Raw genomic sequence first — 27,924 nt, 5'->3', positions numbered from 1 at the left:
GCAGGGTGGTGTCACCTCTCCAAGCCACATCTGACTGACCACGGCAGAGGCTGTTCGTCAGCAGCCCAGGCTACCACCTCATTCCTGGTCCTCAGGACTGCCCTGCAGAGCCCTCTGGAGAACCTCTGTGAGGGGCTGCCTCTGGCGCTGCCGAAAGGAGCCCACGAAGAAGTAAATGATGGGGTTGGCGCAGCTGTTAACACTGGAGAGAAGAGTCATAACAAGGTATGTAAGGATAACGGATTCTTCATTAAAACTCTTAATCCTGATTAAGAGGAACAGGAAGAAGCCGTAGGGCAGACCGCAGAGCAGGAAGACCAGCACTGTGAGCAGGACGGTCACATACAGCCTGGTCAGTGGCACCCGGCGGGAGCCACAGAGGATCTTGAGCAGCAGAGCCAGGCTGGACCCCAAGAGAACCACAAGTAAGAAAATCAGCCAGGAGGCCATGGTGAAATGAATTTTCATACACTTAAAATAGTCAAAATAGTTACTCCAGTATAAACAGTATTTCCATACAAAAATGTTCAGTACCAGACTCAGGGCCCAGAGCAGAGTGCACATGACAGCTGACAGGTGTCTGGGGCGGTGGCATCGGTACCAGATGGGCCACAGGACAGACAGGCAGCGCTCGGTGCTGATGGCACTGAGCATGCTCAGGCCCACGATGTAGGGGAAGAATGTCATGAATATTAGTAAATTTGTTATATATAAGGGGAAGGTGGAAAGATGGAAAAATTCAATGGCAAAAATCAGGTTGTCTACAAGGAGGCAGCTGAACAGGAGGAAGTCTGCCCCGGCCAGGTTGAGGACGTAGACAGTGAAGGCATTTCTGCGCACGCGGAAGCCCAGGAGCCAGAGCACAGCCGCGTTTCCTGCCAGCCCAACAATGGCAATGGTGATGATCAGTGTGCTTAGGATCACCCGCTCTGCATAAAAAGCTCCATCATCATATGGTCTTGCTCTTGCGATTGGTGCGAGTGTCGTCCCCCATGCTGGGATAGCTGGATTCAGGCTTGGAATGCCTCCACTGGTGTCCCTGGGAACAGAAACAAAGAGTTGAACTTTGCTGCCATATCGCTGATCCTCAGATCTGTGTCGTTATGTGAGAATTCCTTTTCCTGTGTTTCAGAGGGTGGAAATGGAAGCTTGCAGAGAAAAATAACTTATCAAGAGTTGGGGACTACTTGAACATGGAGTCACAACATGTTCCTGCTGACTCCACGTACTGGAGTCTTTCTTTTGCAGTTCATTTCATCTAAATAACATGGAAATGTTCTATGGTTCAAACAACCTCATTCAATGTGATAGTGCTATGGACCCATGTATTACCCTGGCCTGGGCCAGAAACTCACTTTAAGGTTCAGGAATTCCAAAGACATGGAGGTGATTAATACACCCCACCCCCGCCATGACTAAGAGTGGTCCATGCAATGAGGATAAAGTAGACCTAGCTGTAGGGCCGTGAGAAGAGGTGACCTCTTGTTAGCACAGGTGTGAGGACGGCAGGGCCTTGTGGACTAGACGCTCAGCACTGAAGCCAGGAGCACTTCTTATCTCCTTGGTTTGTAGCTTCGTGTGCTACAAGTTTTCTCAATATGTATTCAATGAGTGAAGGCATACAGAGGAGCACTACACTGAATCACAGTGTAGGGGAAAGATCTGAGCCTGAGATGAACTGCTAACAGAAAGGAAGTGGAGGCAGAGGGTGACTGCCAGGTGTGAGTGCCCCTGAAAAGAGTTAGTGAAAGGTGGGGCAATCATGGAAGGCTGCTAAGTGGTGTGCTGTGTGTAGTGTCTCCTATGAACCTACTGCATTTTCTCTCCCCAGATGTCTTTAATAGAGTTTCCTTTGCTGATGGAAGCATTTCTGTGAGGGGTGACTGTGATTGGAGGTAGAAAAAGGTAGCACTTAGAATTGAGAGAGATATGTTTATGCAAATGTCCTTGTAGAAAGAGCATAGCTTGCATCTGCATGATTAAGAGCAAGTGATTGAGAGATTATCAGGTTGGCTCAAGTTTAATTCAAGTTTACTTCTGTGAGGTGAAAAATCAGTATTTTTCCCATTTTGTAAAGAAAGGAGTTGGAGCACAAAAAATGATGATTGATTTGCCTCTAATATCTGACACTGTGGATATGAATGCAGCAGAGGTGTCTCAAGGTTCACCCTCTGATCCCCCAGCCATGTCTGAGAATTAAGCATGAGTGATTGGAAAGCAGGGGAGATATCTCCAAGTTAAGTTCAAGAAGGCAATTAAAATTGTGGATGCAAATGAAATCTAGCAAAAGCAAACTTTAGAAAAAAGAGGCAGTGAAAGCAATCAAATTGGAGCAATAGAGGTGGGTAAAGTCTAAACAGGAGCAGAAAGCAGAACACAGGATCCTTCTCCTCTTTCACAAAGGCAGCTGTGACTTCGCGGTTCTGAGGGACTCCCCTGGGCAGGAGGCACTTAAGTTGGAAGAGAAAACATCCTCCTTGGAAGGTCTGAGCAGCAACAAGGAGTAAATGCATCCATCACGGGCTCTCTTAGAGACACAAATGCCCAGCTTAGGTTGGCCCCATAGGAAGAGGGAGGAACCCAGACCTCTTCTGTCCCCATTCAGAGCACCTCTCTCTTTAGGGTGTCCTCCTCATCACACCTGAAGCCCTGTAAAGGACTAAGGCTTACCTGCTTTGTTCATCTTGTATCCCACTATTCTCATGGGTTCCCTAAAGGATTTTCATATCTGATCCTCACTTTACACAGGAAGAATCTGAGGCTTAAATGACAAGAAGTTTCCTGAGATCACATCATCCAGAGCAAGCTAATACCAGCTCCAGGTCTCCTGCAGTCCTGTCTGAGTGCTCCACTGCTCCTGCCCCCCCATCATTTTCAGCCTATGAGGAGCTTGCACAAAAATCTTCATATGAACACAGAGTTTAAGAAACCACCTGGGGCTGCAGAGACTGCTGGTTTATTTCTAAGACCATTCTTCTCCTGTGTCTGTCTTTCCATGCCTCAGACCTAGAGCTAATAAACTTACTAAAATCATTGTTATGGGGCTGATGTTGTTGCATAATGAATAAAGTGTCGCCTATGTTGCCAGCATCACATACTGGGGCTAGTTTGAGGCTCAGCTGCTCGGCTTCTGACCAACTTCCTGCTAATGGCCTGGGAAAAGCAACAGAAGGCGGTACAAATGCTTGAGTCCCTGCTATCCATGTAGGAGACTCAGATGAATTCCTGGCTCCTGGCTGTGTCCTGGCCCCGCGAGGCCACTGGAGCCATCTGGAAAGTGAACCAGCAGATGATAGATCTGTTTCTCCCTCTCTCTCTCTGTCTTTCTCTCTCTCTCTTTCACTGTTTCTCTCTCTCTCTATTGCTATGATTTGAAATAAATAAATCTTTTTAAAAAACAGTCACTATTATTATGGGTCTGCATTCGGACAGCCAAACTTACATTGCAAATGATAAGCAATATGGTTTCCCTTTTATGTTTCTTTCCATTTTTGATGCATTTTTTTCACCAATTGGCTGATGGTTAAGTAAAAGTGACAATGAAAAAAATGTACAAACCGGAAAAACAACCCTGATGTAGGTAAGAGGAGAAATGATTCCATATCATTCAGACAAGGATAGACCAAGGACCCGAAGGATTTAAGATGTTAGATTTTGTCTCATTGCCATGAACATTTTCCTTCATCCTTCTCTGCCCTCATGGGGAGGCTTCCCTGTCTCTTAAGTCTAGGGATGAAAATCATGCTTCCTATTCTTAGATTTAGTATGCGTGACTGAAGTTTGTCACTGCAGCTTAACCTAGCCCCTCTTTGTAAATGGTCACCATTTGACAGGCTCTCAGTTATCCCAGTTTGGATAATGTGTTACTACCCCCCTGGAACCTTGCCAGATGTATAAAGTAGAATAACAGTGAAAATCAAGTACAACAATGAAGCCTGAGTGACAAGTGCTCAACTCTGATTCAATGTTTGCATGTTACCTTCTTATGAAATACATGGTAGAGGCAGCCTTCTCTCCAATTCAGCAGGTGTGAATGGTTGGAATTAAGGGAGAATGTGGAGAGATGGATCAGAAGGGAGAAAGTTTTCCATGATTCCCTTTGGAATTCTCACATTTGTGGCTGCTGGATTCCAGCTTTCAGTTAGAAGATGCTGTCATTTGCCTCATGGAACATCCATGACCCCTGACTTCGGTGCTTACAAGTAGAAACCTAGACTATGACATTTTAGCAAAAACTGTAACTGGAAATCAGACATTTCTTGTTAAGTATGCTTACCTTTCTTCCATCCTTCTCTCTGCAGGTGAAGAGCTCTTTTGATGATGCCAGGACCCTTGTTTGTCCTTTAAATCATGAGGAGCTGGCCTGAAGGCTGGTGACCCAGTGAGGCTTATAAGGATTCTAGAGAGCTTTTTGATTCCCTGTACAGGGACTGAGAGCAAATCAGAGACCAGATCCCTTTGCATCACAACCTTCACCAAATTGTTTCTCAGCTTTTGCCCCATTAACTCTCAAGTAAGGGCCTCTCTGTTTCCCTCCTCTCTTTCCTGTCCTATCCCATCCCATTTGGCCCTCCTTACTGAGCATGATTGATGTTCTATGGCTTAATTGCCAACTATATGCCCAAGCAGCAATTCCAAGCAATGTGATCATTGCTTGCATTTTGGGGCTTAGTCACTAAGTAATAAGACATTCAAGGCTTGCCATGACTTGACTCCTTTGGGCTTTTTTTGGTGTGCAATCTTCATTACATTGTGGTAATGTTTTTGTGTGTACACTCTCATTGCAAATGACAGAGAATATATCCAGGTTGAAATTCTCCCTGAATCCCTCTCTCCAGAAACCACCACTTGTCATATTGCATTCTCATTTCATTTACTATCTGAATAGAAATGTTAAGAGTTTATCACATATAACATCAGCTGCTTCTTCCTCCCCTTACTTCATAAACTTGGACTTATTTATGCAAATATGAAAACATTGTCTCATCCCCTATGACTTCCCTTCATGTACCTCATGCCACATTGATATTTAGCTAGTTGTAATTTTATTTATTTATTTTATTTATTTATTTATTTTTGACAGGCAGAGTGGACAGTGTGAGAGAGGTCTTCCTTTTGCCATTGGTTCACCCTCCAATGGCCGCCGCGGCCAGCGCGCTGCGGCTGGCGCACCACGTTGATCCGATGGCAGGAGCCAGGTACTTATCCTGGTCTCCCATGGGGTGCAGGGCCCAAGGACTTGGGCCATCTTCCACTGCATTCTCTGGCCACAGCAGAGAGCTGGCCTGGAAGAGGTTGCAAGCGGGACAGAATCCGGTGCCCCGACCGGGACTAGAACTCAGTGTGCCGGCGCCGCAAGGCGGAGGATTAGCCTATTGAGGAGCTGTGGCACCGGCCGCTAGTTGTAATTTTTAAAAATGAGATTTGAAGGGGCCCGGAGGGAGCAGGGCTCACTCCAGCTACCTGAAGGCCAAAAAGGGGCAGTCTACCTCCCGCCATAAAAAAACAATGTTCAAGAGAGAGGGGCCCAACTCAGTCTGGCCCCCGTTGACAACCCCCATGCCCTCCTCCCCTGGCATTTTGGGACTCAGGTGCTTTAGCCCCATTTGGTAGAGGTGTGCCTCAGAACTCCCAGGAATTCTTCCACTTGCCTTGGCCTGCACTGGTGGAGGTGGTGGGAGCTAGGATGGGCCAACCTTAGCTTTTAAAATTTTGACTGTGAGGAATGTTTGGGGGAAAACAAAAGGAAAAAAATGCTCTGAGAAGCAGCCCTAGCTGGGTGGGAAGCCCAGCCCTCCCACTGTGCTGAGCAGGGACACAGCCATGACTTCATGAAATGCCGATCATGCCTACCTCACGGGGTCTGCTGTGAGGATTAATGAAATGCTGTGCGACTGGCCTGGAAAGCACCCTTTATTATAGGGTGGCTGGGACATGGCCCCCTCGTGGGTGCTGGTTCCCTGCCCTCCTGCTGGCTGGGTTGACAGCTTCACGGTTGGGCAGCTGGTCTGCGCTGGTGCAGCCAAATCCTGCCCAGCCTTTTAGTGATAATGGCCCCATCTCATACCTGGAGGATTCCATCATGTACCGTCTGTGTCTACTAAGACCTGTTCCACTTTCCCCCCAGTGCTCAGGGTCAATTTCTTTTGCACCTTGCATTTATCACCCCCAGTCCTCTTCCCTTTTTATATCCCCTTTTTATATCGGTTTCTTATTTTACAATAAAACTTGACTACCAAAAAAAAAAAAAAAAGAGAGAGAGAGAGATTTGAATTTTAAGGTATTTTAAATGTTCAGTGATGTTCTGCAATGAATTTATTTTGAAAATATTTATTTCATAAGGACCCTTTGTGGTGTAAATTATTTCCATACAACATTCCCATGTTAAAATCCAAATCCCAAATATCTGAACATTTGACTGCATTGGAAAAGGAATCGCTTTAAAATTTTTTTTTCATATAAAGAGAGCAGATTTCATGTCTTCCCTTAATCTCCCGTCTTTCCTTCCTTTCTTTTATTTTCTTTAATTTTTGCAATAACATACTTTCCATTTACTTAATAATAACAGGAGTTGGAGTCTTTAAAGAGGTAATTGCACTAAAATCACACTGTTAGGGTGGGTTTAATCCAATGTGAACTTGTATCTGTACAAAAATTAGATTAAAATACAGACACAAGTACACAGGCCCCAGGTCTCATCTCCAAGCAAGAAGAGAGACCTCACAGGCATCCACAATAGATGCCATAATACATTTCTTAGAGTGGCTAAAATCATAGTTCAGTTATTGGCAGAGGTTTAGAGAAACTGAATCTTCTAATGCTGATTAGAAAGCAAATTGCTTCAACTACTTTGGAAATTCTTTTGTATTTTCTAGAAAAGTTCAATATCTATTTAATCATGTCACCTGAGCAATTCACCCCTGGCATAAATCCCAAGTGGCGGAAAATGATTTTCATCTAAACATATGTACACAAAGTTTCATAATACCTTTATTTATAATGGCCATGCTGGAAACCAACCAAATGTACTTTATTGTGATTAGTGAAACAAAGCTTAATACTTCCATATAATGGAACACTACTCTTCAATTAAAACAACCAACAAAAAACTGCTCATGCATGCTACAACTTGGATGGATCTTGAGGGCAAGATGCTGAGTGAAAAATTTTAAACCATCTGTGATTCCATTTTTATAACATTTTTAGAAATGAAAATTCTATAGAGATGCATGACATAACAGTTTTTTTTTTAGGTTTTGGAAAGTGGGATGGGCTGAGTGTAAGTTTAAAGGAGTACCCAATGATATTTTATAATGGAGAAATATTTTAATATGAAGGAATTATGGGACTCTACATATGTGATACAATGTAGTAGAATTATAACAGAAATGTATCATCTTGTAACAATGGCTGAGTGGAAAAGTGATAAAATCTAATTGATGTAAGTAGTGTAGGTAATTTGCTTAAGAAAGTCAGTTTCCTACACAGGAAATCCTGAACAACTAAATTAGTCTTATAAAGCAAAAACAAAGCCAGAAGCATCACAATACCAGATTTCATGACATACTACAGGGCAGTTATAATCAAACTAGCATGTTGCTGGTACAAAAACAGATGGATAGACCAATGGAACTGAATAGAAATACCAGAAGTCAATCCACACATTTACAACCAACTTATCTTTGACAAAGGAGCTAAAATCAATACCTGGACTAAGGAAAAACTGTTCAAAAAATGGTGCTAGGGAAACTGGATCTCCACATGCAGAAATATGCAGCAAGACCCCTACCTTACACCTTACACAAAAATCCATTACAAATGGATTAAAGACCTAAATATACAACTGGATATCATCAAAATATTAGAGAAAATTGGGGAAACCCTGAAAGACCTTGGCATAGGCAAAGCCTTCTTAGAAAAAACACCAGGGAGAGCTCCAAGATGGCAGAATAGGGAGGGAGCACACTGATAGTCCGGGGAGAGACAGTTTAATAAAAGTGGAGATACTGCTGGTTCAAGGAAGCATAGGGGAAGAAACAGCAGAGAAACTCTTCCAGAACGAGTGATTCACAGTGGACCTGCGTGGAGAGTGTGGGAGCCCACAGTTCAGGACACCAGTGGCAGACTCAGCACACCAAGCTGGAATGCGAGTTGTGCGGAATTACTTCCCTTATGAATCAAAAAAAGAAAGAAAGAAAGAGAGAGATATTTACCACTTCTAACCTGGGAGTGTCACCTTTGGCACACTCTTAACCCTAAGGAACCAAAGAGAGCTCTCAGGCCACACCCATCTCCAGCCTCTAAGGCTCCATCAAAAGCAGACAGTCCACTTAATCTAGAGTCATAGTATAATGAGAAAAAGCACCACAGTGAAGAAACCAAAGAATATCTCAATATGCCAAACAACAAATGCAAAAACTGAGGTAACAAGAACAAGGAAGACTATGACGCCCCCAAATGAAAAAGACACCCCAATTCAAGATTATGAAGATGATGAGATAGAAGAAATGCAAGAAGCAGATCTCAAAAAATTGATAAGAACATTAAGAAGTTCTCAAAAACAAATTCTTGAACTACAGAAATCCTTAATGGACAAGATAGAAAATCTCTCTCATGAAAATGAAATCTTAAGGAGGAATCAAAATTACATGAAACAACTAGTACAACAGGAAACTGTGATAGTGATAAGAAATCATAATGAAGTGAAGAATTCAATAGATCAAATGACAAACACATTAGAGAGCCTTACAAACAGAATGGGTGAAGCAGAAGAGAGAATATCGGACTTAGAAGACAGAGAACAGGAAAGGATACAGTTAAACCAAAGAAAAGAAGAGGAAATTAGAAATCTAAAACATATTGTCAGGAATCTGCAGGATACTATTAAAAAAAAACAACATTCGGATTCTAGGAGTTCCTGAAGGCATGGAGAGGGAGAAAGGATTAGAAGGCCTTTTTAGTGAGATACTAGCAGAGAATTACCCAGGTTTGGAGGACAGAGACATCCTAGTACAGGAAGCTCATAGAACCCCTAGTAAACATGACCAAAAGAGATCCTCACCACGACACGTTGTAATTAAACTCACCACAGTGAAACATAAAGAAAAGATCCTAAAATGTGCAAGAGAGAAACGTCAGATTACTCTCAGAGGATCTCCAATTAGACTCACAGAAGACTTCTCATCAGAAATGCTACAAGCTAGAAGGGAATGGTGAGACATAGCCCAGGTACTAAGAGAGAAAAACTGCCAGCCCAGAATATTATATCCTGCTAAGCTCTCATTTGTGAATGAAGGTGAAATAAAGACCTTTCATAGCAAACAGAAATTGAAAGAATTTGTCGCCACTCGTCCAGCCCTGCAAAAGATGCTTAAAGATGTGTTACACACAGAAACACAGAAACACGGTCATCAATATGAAAGAAGGTAAAGGAAGGAAACCAAGGAAGGAAAGCTCACAGCAAAAGATCACAGGGAATTCAAAGCATATATTAGAAAATAACATTGGCAAATGGCAGGGCAAAGTTACCACTTATCATTAGTCACATTGAACATTAATGGCCTGAACTGTCCAGTTAAAAGAAACCGATTGGCAGACTGGCTTAAGGAACAAAACCCATCTATTTGCTGCTTACAAGAAACACATCTTTCCAACAAAGAGGCATGCAGACTGAAAGTGAAAGGCTGGAAAAAGGTATACCATGCGAACAGAAATGAAAAAAGAGCGGGCGTAGCCATCTTAATATCGGACAACATAAACTTTACCACAAAAACTGTTAAGAGAGACAAAGAGGGGCACTATATAATGATTAAGGGATCAATTCAACAGGAAGATATAACAATTATCAATGTATATGCACCTAACTACAGGGCACCGGTTTATCTAAAAGATTTGTTAAGGGACTTAAAGGGAGACTTAGACCCCAATACAATAGTACTGGGGGACTTCAATACTCCACTCTCAGAAATAGACAGATCAACAGGACAGAAGATCAACAAGGATACAGTAGATTTAAACGACACTATAACCCAAATGGATCTAACAGGTATCTAAAGAACTTTTCATCCTACACAGAAAGCATTTACATTCTTCCCAGCAGTACATGGAACCTTCTCTAGGATTGACCACATACTAGGCCATAAAGCAAGTCTCAGCAAATTCAAAAGAATGAGAATCATATCATGCAGCTTCTCAGACCATAAAGGAATGAAGTTGGAAATTAGCAACTCAGGAATCCCTAGAGTATATGCAAACCCATGGAGATTGAACAACATGCTCCTGAATGAACAATGGGTCATAGAAGAAATTAAAAGAGAAATCAAAAATTTTCTGTAAGTAAATGAGAATAACAGCACAACATACCAAAACTTATGGGACGCAGCAAAAGCAGTGTTAAGAGGAAAGTTTATATCAATAGGTGCCTACATCAAGAAATTGGAAAGGCACCAAATAGATGAGCTTTCACTGCATCTCAAGGATCTAGAAAATCTGCAGCAAACCAAACCCAAATCTAGTAGGAGAAGAGAAATAATTAAAATCAGAGAAGAAATCAACAGGATTGAATCCAAAAAACATTACAAAAAATCAGCCAAACGAGGAGCTGGTTTTTTGAAAAAATAAACAAAATTGACACCCCATTGGCCCAACTAACTGAAAAAGGAAAGACCCAAATCAATAAAATCAGAGATGAAAAAGGAAACGTAACAACAGACACCACAGAAATAAAAAGAATCATCAGAAATTACTACAAGGACTTGTATGCCAGCAAACAGGGAAACCTATCAGAAATGGATAGATTCCTGGACACATGCAACCTACCTAAATTGAACCAGGAAGACATCGAAAACCTAAACAGACCCATAACTGAGACAGAAATTGAAACAGTAATAAAGGCCCTCCCAACAAAGAAAAGCCCAGGACCAGATGGATTCACTGCTGAATTCTACCAGACATTTAAAGAAGAATTAACTCCAATTCTTCTCAAACTATTCAGAACAATTGAAAAAGAGGGAGTCCTCCCAAATTCTTTCTATGAAGCCAGCATCACCTTAATCCCTAAGCCTGAAAAAGATGCAGCATTGAAAGAGAATTACAGACCAATATCCCTGATGAACATAGATGCAAAATTCCTCAACAAAATTCTGGCCAATAGAATGCAACAACGCATCAGAAAGATCATCCACCCAGACCAAGTGGGATTTATCCCTGGTATGCAGGGATGGTTCAATATTTGCAAATCAATCAATGTGATACACCACATTAACAGACTGCAGAAGAAAAACCATATGATTATTTCAATAGATGCCAAGAAAGCATTTGATAAAATACAACACCCTTTCATGATGAAAACTCTAAGCAAACTGGGTATAGAAGGAACAATCCTCAATGCAATCAAAGCAATTTATGGAAAACCCGTGGCCATCATCCTATTGAATGGGGAAAAGTTGGAAGCATTTCCACTGAGATCTGGCACCAGACAGGGATGCCCACTCTCACCACTGCTATTCAATATAGTTCTGGAACTTTTAGCTAGATCCATTAGGTAAGAAAAAGAAATTAAAGAGATACGAATTGCGAAGGAACTTATAGAAGAGTTTGGCAAAGTAGCAGGATATAAAATCAATGCACAACTATCAACAGGCAATGCCATGGCTGCGAAAGAACTTTATTTTTTATTTTGATAGGCAGGGTGGACAGTGATCGTCAGAGACAGAGAAAGGTCTTCGTTTGCTGTCGGCTCACCCTCCATTGGCCACTGTGGCCGGCATGCTGCTGCCAGTGCATTGCGCTGATCCGAAGCCGGGAGCCAGCTGCTTCTCTTGGTCTCCCATGTGGGTTCAGGGCCCAAGGACTTGGGCCATCCTCCACTGCAATCCCGGGCCATAGCAGAGAGCTGGGCTGGAGAGGGGCAACCGGGACAGAATCTGGCATCCCAACCAGGGCTAGAACCACGGGTGCTGGCACCGCAGTTGGAGGATTAGCTTGTTGAGCCACGGGGCCAGCCAAGAAAGAACTTCTAAGATCAATCCCAGTCACAATAGCCACAAAGACAATAAAATACCTTGGAATAAACTTAACCAAGGATTTCAAAGATCTCTATGATGCGAATTACAAAATCTTAAAGAAATAGAAGAGGATACCAAAAATGGAAAAATCTTCCATGCTCATGGATTGGAAGAATCAGTATCATCAAAATGTCCATTCTCCCAAAAGCAATTTATAGATTCAATGCGATACCAATCAAAATACCAAAGACAGTCTTCTCAGATCTAGAAAAAATGATGCTGAAATTCATATGGAATTCTTCTTTGTGTGATCCCTTTGACCCTTAGGCGTATCATTATGATCAATTGTGAGCTGAAATTGATCACTTTGATTAGTGAGATGGCATTAGTACATGCCACCTTGATGGGATTGTATTGTTATCCCCTGGCACATTGCTAACTCTATCGTTTGTGGCAAGTCAGCTTGAGCATGTCCCAAATTGTACATCTCCTCCCTCTCTTATTCCCACTCTTATATTTAACAGAGATCACTTTTCAGTTAAATTTAAACACCTAAGAATAATTGTGTGTTAATTACAGAGTTCAACCAATAGTATTAAGTAGAACAAAAACATACTAAAAGGGATAAAGTATTAAGTTGTAATCAACAGTAAGGACAAGGGCCTATCAAGTCGCTCTTTCTTATAGTGTCCATTTCATTTCAACAGTTTTCCTTTTTGGTGCTCAGTTAGTTGTCACCGATCAGGGAGAACATATGATATTTGTCCCTTTGGGACTGGCTTAATTCACTCAGCATGATGTTTTCCAGATCCCTCCATCTTGTTGCAAATAACCGGGTTTCGTTGTTTTTGACTGCTGTATAGTATTCTATAGAGTACATGTCCCATAATTGCTTTATCCAGTCTACCGTTGATGGCATTTAGGTTGATTCCAGGTCTTAGCTATTGTGAATTGAGCTGCAATAAACAATAATGTGCAGATAGCGTTTTTGTTTGCCAATTTCATTTCCTTTGGGTAAATTCCAAGGAGTGGGATGGCTGGGTTGAACGGTAGGGTTATCTTCAGGTTTCTGAGGAATCTCCAGACTGACTTCCATAGTGGCTTAACCAGTTTGCATTCCCACCAACAGTGGGTTAGTGTCCCTTTTTCCCCACATCCTCTCCAGCATCTGTTGTTGGTAGATTTCTGAATGTGAGCCATTCTCACTGGGGTGAGGTGAAACCTCATTGTGGTTTTGATTTGCATTTTCCTGATTGCTAGTGATTTTGAACATTTTTTCATGTGTCTGTTGGCCATTTGGATTTTCTCTTTTGTAAAATGTCTATTGAGGTCCTTGGCCCATCTCTTAAGTGGGTTGTTGGTTTTGTTTTTGTGGAGTTTCTTGATCTCTTTGTAGATTCTGGTTATCAACCCTTTATCTTTTGCATAGTTTGCAAATATGTTTTCCCATTCTGTCAGTTGCCTCTTCACTTTCCTGACTGTTTCTTTTGCAGTACAGAAACTTCTCAATCTGATGCAATCCCAATAGTTGATTTTGGCTTTGACTGCCTGTGATTCTAGAGTCTTGTCCAAGAAGTCTTTGCTGGTACCTATATCTTGCAGGGTTTCGCCAATGTTCTCTAATAGTTTGATGGTGTCAGGTCATAGGTTTAGGTCTTTAATCCATGTTGAGTGGAGTTTTGTGTAAGTTGTAAAGGAGGGGTCTTGCTTCATGATTCTACACGTGGAAATCCAATTTTCCCAGCACCATTTATTGAATAGACTGTCCTTACTCCAAGGATTGGTTTTGGATCCTTGATCAAATATGAGTTGGCTGTAGATGTTTGGATTGATTTCTGGTGTTTCTATTCTGTTCCATTGGTCTATCCATCTGTTTCTGTACCAGTACCATGCTGTTTTGCTAACAACTGGCCTGTAGTATGTCTTGAAATTTGCTATTGTGATGCCTCCGGCTTTGTTTTTGTTGTACAAGATTGCTTTAGCTATTCGAGGTCTCCTGTGTCTCCATATGAATTTCAGCATCATTTTTTCCAGATCTGAGAAGACTGTCTTTGCTATTTTGATTGGTATCGCATTGAATCTATAAATTGCTTTTGGGAGAATAGACATTTTGATGATATTTATTCTTCCAATCCATGAGCATGGAAGATTTTTCCATTTTTGGTATCCTCTTCTATTTCTTTCTTTTAGGTTTTGCATTCTCATCATAGAGATCTTTGAAATTCTTGGTTAAATTTATTCCAAAGTATTTGATTGTTTTTTTTGTGGCTATTGTGAATGGGATTGATCTTAGAAGTTCTTCCTCAGCCATGGCATTGTCTGTGTATACAAAGGCTGTTGATTTTTGTGCATTGATTTTATACCCTGCTACTTTGCCAAACTCTTCTATGAGTTCCAATAGTCTCTTAGTAGAGTTCTTTGGGTCCCCTAAATAAAGAATAATATCATCTGCAAAGAGGGATAGTTTGAGTTCTTCCTTCCCAATTTGTATCCCTTTAATTTCTTTTTCTTGCCTGATGGCTCTGGCTAAAAGTTCCAGAACTATATTGAATAGCAGTGGTGAGAGTGGGCATCCCTGTCTGGTGCCAGATCTCAGTGGAAATGCTTCCAACTTTTCCCCATTCAACAGGATGATGGCCACGGGTTTTCCATAAATTGCTTTGATTGCATTGAGGATTGTTCCTTCTATACCCAGTTTGCTTAGAGTTTTCATCATGAAAGGGTGTTGTATTTTATCAAATGCTTTCTCGGCATCTATTGAAATAATCATATGGTTTTTCTTCTGCAGTCTGTTAATGTGGTGTATCACATTGATTGATTTGCAAATATTGAACCATCCCTGCATACCAGGGATAAATCCCACTTGGTCTGGGTGGATGATCTTTCTGATGCGTTGTTGCATTCTATTGGCCAGAATTTTGTTGAGGAATTTTGCATCTATGTTCATCAGGGATATTGGTCTGTAATTCTCTTTCAATGCTGCATCTTTTTCAGGCTTAGGGATTAAGGTGATGCTGGCTTCATAGAAAGAATTTGGGAGGATTCCCTCTTTTTCAATTGTTCTGAATAGTTTGAGAAGAATTGGAGTTAATTCTTCTTTAAATGTCTGGTAGAATTCAGCAGTGAATCCATCTGGTCCTGGGCTTTTCTTTGTTGGGAGTAGTTCTTCTAATCTTTTCTCTCTCTCCATGCCTTCAGAAACTCCTAGAACCCGAATGTTGTTTTTTTATAGTATCCTGTAGATTTCCAACAATATTTTTTAGATTTCTAATTGCCTCTTCTTTTCTTTGGTTTGACTCTATACTTTCCTGTGCTCTTTTTTCTAAGTCTGATATTCTCTTTTCTGCCTCACTTATTCTATTTTTAATGTCTCAACTTTGTTTTTTATTTTTTCTGTTGAAATTTTTATTTCATTTTAATCTCTCTTCAATATCTCAATTTCATGTTCTATTAAATTCCTCATTTCATTTTGATTCCTCCTTAAGATTTCATTTCATGAGGGAGATTTTCTTTCATGTCCTGTGTGGATTTCAGTCGTTCATGCATTTGTTTTTGGCTACTTCTAAATATTCTTATCATAAATTTTTTGAGTTCCATTTGTTGCCTTTCTTCTATCTTGTCGTCTTCATAATCTTGTATTATGTGTCATGTACTTTTGGGAGTGTCATATTGTCTTCCTTGGTCTTGTTTGCTCAGTTGTTGTGTTTGTTGTTTTGCATTTTTAATTGGACTGTCTGCTTTCAGTGACTCTCTAGAGGCTTGTGGTGGATGTGGACAGAGAGCTCTGTTCAGTTCTTCAGGGTTAAGGGTGGTGCCCAAGGTGACACATCCAGCTTTGGCATGGTAAATCTTCTGTCTGTCATTCTCTTTCTCTTTTTAAAAATCAAAATGGAAGTAATTTCTCTCAGTGAGCTCTTCTCCTCGATGGGAATCAGTGCCTGAGTGCTAGCCCCAGTGGGTATAATATTTGTTTGCTCTGTCCCAAGGACCACACAATTGATCTGTGCAGTCGTCAATGTAAGCTCAGATTCCCCTGCATTGTCTCTCACCAGGTAGCCAGGGCCGCCCGAGCCAGATTCCCCTGCAGTGTCTCTCACTACGTAGCCAGGTCTGCCTGAGATTGTGGTGTCTCCCACCAAGACTACTCAAGTCTCAGCCACACCATGAGCTCTCCCACATACCCTCAGTTATTTTTTTTTTTTTTTCACAGTTCCAGTTCATAAGCTCCATACATTCACTAGGTCTTAGTCTCCTGTTATTAATCCCCACCAGAGTCAGGTTTTTCTGTTTGCTGGGCACATCCCCAAGCTGGCATAGCTGTTACATATGTCCAAAATGGTGCCTGCTCTATCGGCTTGTAGGCTTTTGTAAAGTGACTGGAGAGAGAGAATCGTGTTTGTACCCTCCTTTTTATATTTTCTCTCCTCTAGTTAGGCTGGTGTACTTTCCCCCAAAGGGCTTCAAGCCTCGTTCCCTCTAGGCTCTTCCTGCTGCTTTTCCACAGGTGTCTCGTGCTACTGTGGTTTCATCTCACCTTTCTTTCCTGCACTGGTGCGGAGACTCTTGGCAGCTGGAATCCCGAGCCGTGGGCACCCATTCCCTCCACGTAGATCCCCTGTGTCCCTCTAATTACAGAAGAGTTTCCTCTGCTGTTTTTCCCCTAATTCTTCACTGAGACTACACTATTCTCACTTTTATTAATCTGTCTTCTCCCGGACTATCAGTAAGCTATACTTTACCTTTAATATAATTACAGTTAGCAATATACTAGTGTTGATATTCCAGAGAGAGAAGAGAAATACAACATGAATAAGTAAGCTTTCATTTGCCTGTTGGAGAACTTCTGAAGAGAACACTTCAATTCTGTTCAACATTGGAGCTTGAGACAATTTTTTTATCCATGATGGAAATATAATTTCAGTGATTCCAAAATTGATGATTTGTAAAGAATGTCATTTGAATGCTTTCCCCTCATGAAATTAAATTTTGATTATAACCAGTGTAAGAAATTGATGAATAAACATGAAATGTGTATGAGAATGTGAGTGACAAAATAACTTCTATTTCCTTTCACTTAAACATTGCAAATATTTGCTAAATGAATTTTTTATGAACTTTAAGGAGTTAAACAGAAGTAAAAACATTTAAATTAGAGTTAGTTCACTTAGCATAAGAATAAACATCATCTCTTAATTGTACACAGATTGTTAAGGGTTTACAGACGTGTTGGGTAAACTAAAGGTACCAAGAATTAAATTTTTTTAAAAAGATTTATTTATTTGTTTGAAAGTCAGAGTTACACACACACACACACACACACAGAGAGAGAGAGAGAGAGAGAGAGAGAGAGAGAGAATCTTCCATCTGTTCATACACTCTCTAGATGGCTGCAACTGCCAGGGATGGGCCAGAAGGAAGCCAGGAGCCAGAAGACTCTTCTGGGTCTCCCACATGGGTAGCAGGGGCCCAAACACCTGGGCCTTCCTTGCTGCTTTTACCAGGCCATTAGCAGGGAGCTGGAATAGAAGTGGAGCAGCCAGGACAGGAATTGATGCCCAGATGAGATGCCAACATTGCAGGAAGTGGCTTTACACACTGTGCCACAGTGCCAGCCCCAGAAATAAGATCTTGAAGTTGAATTTGGATTTTAACTGTACCTACACTTGAAAAAGAAGTTATTTCTACTGGAATGGAACATATCTTTCCAAAATCTGAATAGAAAAATGTCTCTAAATCCCTTTGCAAACAGAACTTCCATTCATACTCCAATCTCCATTGAAGAGTGACAGAGCAGAAGTTACATGGAGAATGGTTTGTGAGTTGTAGAAATAAAATCAAGATCATTTTCATTTGTCAACCCATTCCCTGCATGAATTGCCATGGAAATGTTTACATACCACACGTTCATATCTCAAGATTTTAAGCCATGATCTTTCCAGAAATGTGTGACATGGCACTACCCTTTTGTCTTGTCCATTTGCCAATATCCATTTCATTTGACTAAAGACCTTGATAAAGTCAAACAACAGTCTTTTTGCAGAGAATGGTGATTCTGTCTTCATCCAGATCTTAAGATCTTTCTTCTTTTGACACTTCTAGATTGATAGCCACATACAATCACTAGATAAATAAATAAAAACAGTGAAGGAAATAACTATCCATAGTGGGATACTTCACAACTGGTTTCCAGGGTGTGTGCCCCTCACTAATGCGAGGAATATGACTCTTACTCTCTGCACCACTTAGTCCAACATTCACTGAAAAGAAGAGACAATCCTTTTTCTCGAGTTCTTTTCATACTTGAAACTACAAGGCAAAGCTCACCAACTGAATGCTAAGTTGCTATCATGTTAAAAGTTTGTGAAGATTGCTAATGCCTGCCTGGGTTCTGGTGTGGTTGGGACACCTGTACCTTGTTAAGCTACTGTGAAAGAGTATCTCATGAATAATCAAAGAGTACTTCTTCCTGGGGCCAGATAAATAATCATCTGATATTGAATCACAAAAAAGGATATGTGCTCTAACTTGTGATTACCAATATGGAGTAAAGAAAGGTAAAGATTCTCCCTGAGTGTAATGGATACAATTTGGAGGTCTTCTGATTTTTCTATACTCAATTGATAACTGACAGGTTAAAAATGCAGTAAGTTTATTCCTAATCATATGGTTTTTATTCTTCAATTTGTTAATGTGATGTATCACATTGATTGATTTGCAAATGTGAACCGTCCTGCATATCAGGGATAAAAACCAATTGGTTTGTGTGATGTGTTGTTTGATTTGATTGGTTAGCATTTTGTTGAGGATTTTTGCATCTTTCTATCTTTGTTCATTAAGGAAATTGGTCTGCAGTTCTCTTATTCTGATGTTTCTTTTTCAGACTTAGGCATTAAGGTGATGCTGGTTTCATTGAAGGAGTTTAGGAGGATTTCATACCTTTCAATTGTTTTTAATATCTTGAGAAGAATTGGAGTTAGTTCTTAAATGTCTGTTAGAATTCAGTAGTGAAGCCATCCAGCCCTGGGCTTGTTGGGAGACTCTTTATTGCTTATTCAATTTGTGTCTTGGTTATGGGTCTGTTTAGGTTTTCTTTGTCTTCAATGCTCAATTTAGGTATGTTGTATGTGTCCAGAAATCTATCCATTTCTTCTAGGTTTTCCAATTTGTTGGCATGCAGCTCTTCATAGTAATTTCTGATTATTCTTTTTATTTCTGTGATGTCTGTTGTTACATTTCCTTTTTCATCTTTAATTTTATTGTTTTGGGACTTCTCTCCTTTTTTTTTGGTTGGTTGGGTCAATCATGCGCCAATTTTGTTTATTTTTTCAAGAAACCAGCTTTTTATTTTGCTGATCTCATGTATTTTTTGTTTCAATTTTGTTGATTTCTCCTCTAATTTTAACTATTTCTCTTCTCCTACTATTTTTGGGTTTGGTTTGCTGTCATTTTTCTAGGTCCTTGAGATGCATTGATAACTAATCTATTTGGTGCCTTTCTAATTTCTTGATGTAGGCACTAATTTCTATAAATTTTCCTCTTAATACTGCTTTTGCTCTATCCCATATGTTTTGATATGTCATATTGTTGTCTTCACTTGTTTCCAGAAAATTTTTTTATTTATCTTTTGATTTCTTCAATGAAACACTGTTCATTCAGGAGCATGTTGTTCAGTCTGCATTGTTTGCATATATTCTAGAGATTGTTGAGTTGTTAATTTGCAGCTTCATTCCATTGTGGTCTGGGGAGATGTATGGTATGATTTCAGTTTTTTTTTTTAATTTTTTGAGACTTGCTTTATGGCCTAGCATATGGTTTATCCTTGAGAAATTCCATGCACTGGTGAGAAGAATATGTATTCTGCAACTTTAGGGTGAATAGTTTTATAGATATCCATTACATTATTCCATTTGATCTATAGTGTATATTAACTCTGTTGTTTCCTGGCTGACTTTCTGTCTGGTTGATCTGTCCATTGCTGAAAATGGAATATTGAATTCTCTTGTTACTGTTGTATTTGCTTCTATGTCTCCCTTTAAATCCATTAACATCTAAATAGCAAGGTGCCCTGTAATTAGGTATATATATGCTTATAATAGTGACATCTTCCTTAATCATTCCATAGTGCGTTTAATTGTTATATAGTGCCCTTCTTTGTCTCTTTTAAAAGTTTTTGTCTTAAATTCTGTTTTGTCTGATATTAAGATGGCTACACCAGCTCTTTTTTGGTTTCTGTTAGCATGGAAAAATATTTTTCCATCCTTTCACTTTCAGTCTGCATGTATCTTTGTTGGTGAGACGTGTTTCTTGCAGGCAGTAAATAGGTGGGTTTTGTTTTTTAATCCCTTTAGCCAGGCTGTATCTTTTAACTGAGGAGTTGAGGTCATTTACATTCAAGGTGACTGTTGGTAAGTAATGACTTGACCCAGCCATTTTCCATAAATATTCCTATTGTTTACTTTGGATTTCCTTTGTGCTTTTACTGGGAGAATTTCTGCCTTCACCTTCTTTCATAATGATGATCATGTTTCTGTATCTCTGTGTGTAGTATATCCTTAAGTATCTTTTGTAAGGCTAGATGAATGGTGACAAATTCTTCCAATTTTTGTTTGTCAGGTCTTTATTTTACCTTCATTCGTAAATGAGAGCTTTGCAGTGTATAGTACTCTGGGTTGACAGTGTTTTTCTCTTAAGATTTGGATTATACCTCACCATTCTCTCCTAGCCTGTAGGGTTTCTGATGAAAAGTCTGCTGTGAGTCTAATTGAAGATCATATGAAAGAAATCTGGTGTTTCTCTCATGTATATTTTAGAATCTTTTCTTTATGTTTTACTGTTAAGAGTTTGACTACAATGCGTCATGGTGAGTATCTTTCTGGTAATGGCTATTAGGAGTTCCATGTGATTCTTGTACTTGGATGTCCCTTCTCTCCATATTAGGGAAGTTTTCTGTATTTATTGCACTAAAAAGGCATTCTAATCCATTCTCTCTTTCTACACCTTCAGGAACTTCTAAGACACGAATGTGGGGTTACTTGATAGTATCTCTTAAATGTCCAACACTGTTTTTTAGGTTTCTAATCTTCTTCTTTTTTTTTCTGACTGTAATATTTCCAGAGATTTGTCTTCTAACTTGGATATTCTTTCTTCAGCCTCTCTGAGCCTGTTGTTAAGGCTTTCATCTCCTTTTTTATTTGACCTACTCAATTCTCCATTTACAATATTTCTTTTTGATTTTTCTTGAAAATATCAATTTCACAGGAAAAGTTTTCACTCATGTTATGTGTAGATTTCTTTAATTTGGGAATTTGTTTCCGATTACTTCTCAGTAATCCTATGATGAATTTTTTTGAATTCTGTTTCTGGCATTTCTTCAGTCTCTTATCTTCAGATTTTAGTGCTGAGGTGTTGTGTTCTTTTGGGGGCATTATGTTATCGTCCATATTCTTATTTCTTGATCGCCACTTTTATTTGTGGAGATTCTTGTTCTTCTCCCCCCACCCCCCGTGATGGATTTTATCTTGGACTATAACTCCATGGCTTAGTGGAGTATCCAATCTTTCAATGAATACCCAGAGATGTGTGCTGGGTGTGGCCAGGGAGCTCTGTTCAGTGCTCCAAGATGAGGTGATTGTCCAAGGTAACATCCAAGTTGGGCATGGTAAATCTCTCTCTCTCTCTCTCTCTCTCTAATCAGAGGGTAGGTTTGATCAGCTCTGTTGGCGTGGTCTCACACTAAACTCCTCTCCTCCAAGGACACTAATGCCCAGCACTAGCCCCAGTAGGTACAATATTCATGCTTGCTGCTATAAGAACTTCACAAGAGAGGAGGCAAGATGGTGGAATAGGAAGGGAGCACACTGGTAGTCTGGGGAGAGACAGTTTAATAAAAGTGGAGATACTGCAGGTTCAAGGAAGAGTAGGGGAAGAAACAGCAGCAGAAACTCTTCCGGAACGTGTGATTCACAGTTGACCTGTGTGGAGAGCGTGGGAGCCCACAGTTCGGGACACCAGCGGCAGACTCAACACACCAGCGCTGGAACGCGAGGTGAGCCGAACCTCAATAGCCCGAGACACCGGCAGGCAAACGGAAAGAGCAGACTAGAGGGAACGACCCCGGGGGGAGAAGTTCACCAGGCTAACTAGAAGAGAGAGAGAGAGAGAGAGAGAGAGAGAGAGAAAGTGACTGATACGGACATGGGTTTCTCTCTCTCCGCTCACCTCTCAAAGGCAAGCAAGACAAAGAGCAGGCGCCATCCTGGACATACCTCATAAGCAGAGCGACCTCAGGTCTGCACTGGCCCTGAGCCTAGCAGAAAAACCTGACTCTGGGTGGGGCGAATTAAGGGAGATTAGGACCTAGTAAATTTATGGAGCTACTGAACTGAGACTGTGAAAAAAGAGACGGTGGGGGAGAGAACTCATGGAATTCACGTGAGTACTCTCCAGAGACGCTACAATTCCGTAACTTTGGCAACCCAGTGTGAGACTGAAGGAGAATCTGAGCCCACTCTGAGGGCAGAACAGATTCCCTGTGTGGTCCTTGGGAAAGAGCTTCCAATCTCTGGCTCCTGTGGGTATATCAATTGCCTGCTACCTACCTCCAACGTCGTTCAGCTGTGCAGAATTACTTCCCTTTTGAATCAAAAAAAGAAAGAAAGAGAGAGAGAGAGAGATCTACCATGCCTAACCTGGTAGTGTCACCTTTGGCACACCAAACAGAGCTCTCAGGCCACACCCATCTCAAGCCTCTAAGGCTCCATCAAAAACAGACAGTCCACTTAATCTAGAGTCATAGTATAACAAGAAAAAGCACCACAGTGAAGAAACCAAATATCTCCAATATGCCAAATAACAAACGCAAAAACCGAGGTAATAAAAACAAGGAAGTCACTATGACGCCCCCAAATGAAAAAGACACCCCAATTCAAGATTATGAAGATGATGAGATAGAAGAAATGCAAGAAGCAGATCTCAAAAAATTATAAGAACATTAAGAAGTTCTCAAAAACAAATTCTTGAACTACAGAAATCCTTAATGGACAAGATAGAAAATCTCGGGGGGCGGAGCCAAGATGGCGGAATAGTGAGGGCGCGCACCGATAGTCCGGAAGAATTTAGTTTAGTAAAAGGGGAGTTACGGTAGCCTCAGAAAAAAGAACCAGGAAAATATTGCAGAGGAAACTCTTCTGGATCGAGTGGCTGTGAATCAGAGGACCTACTGGGAGAACAAGGTCGCCCACCGCGCGGAAGCCGAGCTGCGGGAGCCGCGGTGCCACGGAAGCCGTAGGGTCTGCGCGCCAGTGCAGGAAGGGGAGTGCATGTCACAGACAACAGCAGGGAGAGTTGGGACGCCCAGGGCTCCGAGTCCACACATCGGCGCTGGAAGGGGAGGTGAACTCAATAACCCGAGACATTGGTGGGGAAACGGGGGTCAGAATCTAGAGGGGGGCCAGAAAGTGCAGCAAACTCACTACCGGAAAGAAGGAAAAAAAAAAAAAGCTTGGGGGTTTCTCTTTCCCCTAACCTTGCAAAGGTTGCAAGGCTGCAAGGCTTGAAGAATTCTCAAGAGACAAAGAGCAGGCCCCCTCTCTGGATTTACATATCAACAGGGGAGAGCTAAGGAACTGAGTCACTACAATTCAGTAGCCTAGGCAACCCAGTGGGAGTCCAGAGGAGCCTACACAGACTCTTTGGGTAGAAGCCAGAGACTGGAAGCTAAAAACCATCAATTCTGCACAGCCCTGCCGTGCAGTATTACTTACCCCCTGAATAAATAAAATAAAAATAAATAAAAAGAGAGAGCTTTACCACGCATAACCTGAGGGTGTAACCTTTGCACACCCGTAACCAGGAAGAACCAAGCAGAGCTCTCAGGCCGCACCCATCTCAAGCATCCAAGGCTCCTCCAACAGCAGGCAGTCCACTTAACACGGACATAGTATAAAATAAAATAAAAAAATTAAAAAAAAAAACGCACAGTGACGAAAGAAGAATTAACTATGCCAAGCAACAAACACAGAAATCGAGGGAACAAGATCAATGATGACACTATGATGCCTCCAAATAAACAAAACACCCCAAACCAAGATTATGAAGATGATGAGATAGAAGAAATGAAAGATACGGATTTCAAAAAATTTATGATAAGAACATTTAGAAGTTTTCAAAAGCAAATCCTTGAACTACAGAAATCCTTATTGGACAGGATTGAAAATCTCTCTCATGAAAATGAAATTTTAAGGAAGAATCAAAATGAAACTCAGAAACTAGTAGAACAGGAAAGTGTGATAGTGAAGAGAAATCAAAATGAAATGAAGAGCTCAATAGATCAAATGACAAACACATTAGAGAGCCTTAAAAACAGAATGGGTGAAGCAGAAGAGAGAATATCGGACTTAGAAGATAGAGCACAGGAAAACATACAGTCAAACCAAAGAAAAGAAGAGGAAATTAGAAATCTAAAACATATTGTTGGGAATCTACAGGATACTATTAAAAAAACCAACATTCGAGTTCTAGGATTTCCTGAAGGCATGGAGAGAGAGAAAGGATTAGAAGGCCTTTTTAGTGAGATACTAGCAGAGAATTACCCAGGTTTGGAGGACAGAGACATCCTAGTACAGGAAGCTCATAGAACCCCCAATAAACATGACCAAAAGAGATCTTCACCATGACACGTGGTAATTAAACTTACCACAGTGAAACATAAAGAAAAGATCCTAAGATGTGCAAGAGAGAAATGTCAGATTACTCTCAGAGGATCTCCAATCAGACTCACAGCAGACTTCTCATCAGAAACACTACAGGCTAGGAGGGAATGGCGAGACATAGCACAGGTGCTAAGAGAGAAAAATTGCCAGCCCAGAATATTATATCCTGCCAAGCTCTCATTTGTGAATGAAGGTGAAATAAAGACCTTTCATAGCAAACAGAAATTGAAAGACTTTGTGGCCACTCGTCCGGCCCTGCAAAAGATACTTAAAGATGTGCTACACTCAGAAACACAGAAACACGGCCATCAATATGAAAGAAGAGAAAGGAAGAACACCTACCAGTAAAAGAGCATGGGAAGCTCAAAGCATATACTAGAAAATATTTCCGGGAAAATGGCAGGGCAAAGTCACTACGTATCAATAGCCACATTGAACATTAATGGTCTGAATTCTTCAGTTAAAAGACACCGTTTGGCTGACTGGCTTAAAGAACACAACCCAACTATTTGTTGCCTACAAGAAACACAGCTCTCTAACAAAGAGGCATGCAGACGGAAAGTGAAAGGTTGGAAAAAGATATTCCATGCCAACAGAAACCAAAAAAAAGCAGGAGTAGCCATATTAATATCAGACAAAATAAACTTTAATACAAAAACTGTTAAGAGAGACAAAGAGGGACACTATATAATGATTAAGGGTTCAATTCAACAGGAAGATGTAACTATTATAAATGTATATGCACCTAATTACAGGGCACCGGTCTATTTAAAAGATATGTTAAGGGACTTAAAGGGAGACTTAGACCCCAATACAATAGTACTGGGGGACTTCAATACTCCACTCTCAGAAATAGACAGATCAACAGGACAGAAGATCAACAAGGATACAGTAGATTTGAACGACACTATAGCCCAAATGGACCTAACAGATATCTACAGAATTTTCAATCCTACAGTTAAAGATTTTACATTCTTCTCAACAGTACATGGAACCTTCTCTAGGATTGATCACATACTAGGCCATAAAGCAAGTCTCGGCAAATTCAAAAGAATGAGAATCATACCATGCAGCTTCTCAGACCATAAAGGAATGAAGCTGGAAATTAGCAACTCAGGAAACCCCAGAAAGTATGCAAACACATGGAGACTGAACAACATGCTCCTGAATGAACACTGGGTCATTCAGGAAATCAAGAGAAATCAAAAACTTTCTGGAAGTAAATGAAGACAACAACACAACATATCAAAACTTATGGGATACAGCAAAAGCAGTATTGAGAGGCAAATTTATAGCAATAGGTGCCTATGTCAAGAAATTGGAAAGGTACCAAATAAATGAGCTTTCAGCACATCTCAAGGACCTAGAAAAACTGCAGCAAACCAAACCCAAATCTAGTAGGAGAAGAGAAATAATTAAAACCAGAGAAGAAATTAACAGGATTGAATCCAAAAAAACACTACAAAAAATCAGCCAAGCGAAGAGCTGGTTTTTTGAAAAAATAAACAAAATTGACACCCCATTGGCCCAACTAACTGAAAAAAGAAGAGAAAAGACCCAAATCAATAAAATCAGAGATGAAAAAGGAAACGTAACAACAGACACCATAGAAATAAAAAGAATCATCAGAAATTACTACTAGGACCTGTATGCCAGCAAACAGGAAAATCTATCAGAAATGGATAGATTCCTGGACACATGCAATCTACCAAAATTGAACCATGAAGACATCGAAAATCTAAACAGACCCATAACTGAGACAGAAATTGAAACAGTAATAAAGGCCCTCCCAACAAAGAAAAGCCCAGGACCAGATGGATTCACTGCTGAATTCTACCAGACATTTAAAGAAGAACTAATCCCATTTCTTCTCAAACTATTCAGGACAATCGAAGAAGAGGGAATCCTCCCAAATTCTTTCTAGGAAGCCAGCATCACCTTAATTCCTAAGCCAGAAAAAGATGCAGCACTGAAAGAGAATTACAGACCAATATCCCTGATGAACATAGACGCAAAATTCCTCAATAAAATTCTGGCCAATAGAATGCAACAACACATCAGAAAGATCATCCACCCAGACCAAGTGGAATTTATCCCTGGTATGCAGGGATGGTTTAATGTTTGCAAATCAATCACTGTGATACACCACATTAACAGACTGTAGAAGAAAAAACATATGATTATTTCAATAGATGCCGAGAAAGCATTTGATAAAATACAACACCCATTCATGATGAAAACTCTAAGGAAACTGGGTTTGGAAGGAATATTCCTCAATACATTCAAAGCAATCTATGAAAAACCCGTGGCCAACATCCTATTGAATGGGGAAAAGTTGGAAGCATTTCCACTGAGATCTGGCACCAGACAGGGATGCCCATTCTCACCACTGCTATTCAATATAGTTCTGGAACTTTTAGCCAGAGCCATCAGGCAAGAAAAAGAAATTAAAGGGATACAAATTGGGAAGGAAGAAGTCAAACTATCCCTCTTTGCAGATGATATTATTCTTTATTTAGGGGACCCAAAGAACTCTACTAAGAGACTATTGGAACTCATAGAAGAGTTTGGCAAAGTAGCAGGGTATAAAATCAATGCACAAAAATCAACAGCCTTTGTATACACAGACAATGCCATGGCTGAGGAAGAACTTCTAACATCAATCCCATTCACAATAGCCACAAAAACAATCAAATACCTTGGAATAAACTTAACCAAGGATGTTAAAGATCTCTACGATGAAAATTACAAAACCTTAAAGAAAGAAACAGAAGAGGATACCAAGAAATGGAAAAATCTTCCATGCTCATGGATTGGAAGAATCAGTATCATCAAAATGTCCATTCTCCAAAAAGCAATTTATAGATTCAATGCGATACCAATCAAGATACCGAAGACCTTCTTCTCAGATCTGGAAAAAATGGTGCTGAAATTTATATGGAGACACAGGAGACTTCGAATAGCTAAAGCAATCTTGTACAACAAAAACAAAGCCGGAGGCATCACAATACCAGATTTCAGGACATACTGCAGGCCAGTTGTTAGCAAAACAGCATGGTACTGGTACAGAAACAGATGGATAGACCAATGGAACAGAATTGAAACACCAGAAATCAATCCAAACATCTACAGCCAACTCATATTTGATCAAGAATCCAAAACCAATCCCTGGAGTAAGGACAGTCTATTCAATAAATGGTGCTGGGAAA

At 40.5% G+C, this 27,924-nt stretch overlaps 1 protein-coding gene across 1 annotated transcript; it reads right to left on the bottom strand.

The window, feature by feature from the left end:
- Positions 1 to 78: 78 nt before the first annotated feature.
- LOC100337876 (mas-related G-protein coupled receptor member X4-like) lies at positions 79 to 21,445 on the bottom strand. Its single transcript, XM_070060031.1, has 2 exons — positions 21,222 to 21,445; positions 79 to 1,039 (listed from the first exon to the last, which is right to left on the bottom strand). Exons 1-2 carry the CDS (start codon positions 21,443 to 21,445, stop codon positions 79 to 81), a joined length of 1,185 nt encoding a protein of 394 aa, XP_069916132.1.
- Positions 21,446 to 27,924: the final 6,479 nt, after the last annotated feature.

Source organism: Oryctolagus cuniculus, chromosome 1 (assembly GCF_964237555.1).
Source record: "Oryctolagus cuniculus chromosome 1, mOryCun1.1, whole genome shotgun sequence".
NCBI lineage: Eukaryota > Metazoa > Chordata > Mammalia > Lagomorpha > Leporidae > Oryctolagus > Oryctolagus cuniculus.
Note: the sequence above shows the minus strand (reverse complement) of the source record. Positions and strands in the feature narration are given on the sequence as shown.

Excerpts from the sequence above, each read along its gene's own strand:
- LOC100337876 (XM_070060031.1), bottom strand. The coding sequence starts at position 21,445 with ATGGACGATAACATAATGCCCCCAAAAGAACACAACACCTCAGCACTA. Across the intron at positions 1,040-21,221 it reads AAAAATCAAAAAGAAATATT|GGACACCAGTGGAGGCATTC; the intron begins GTAAATGGAGAA and ends TTCTGTTCCCAG.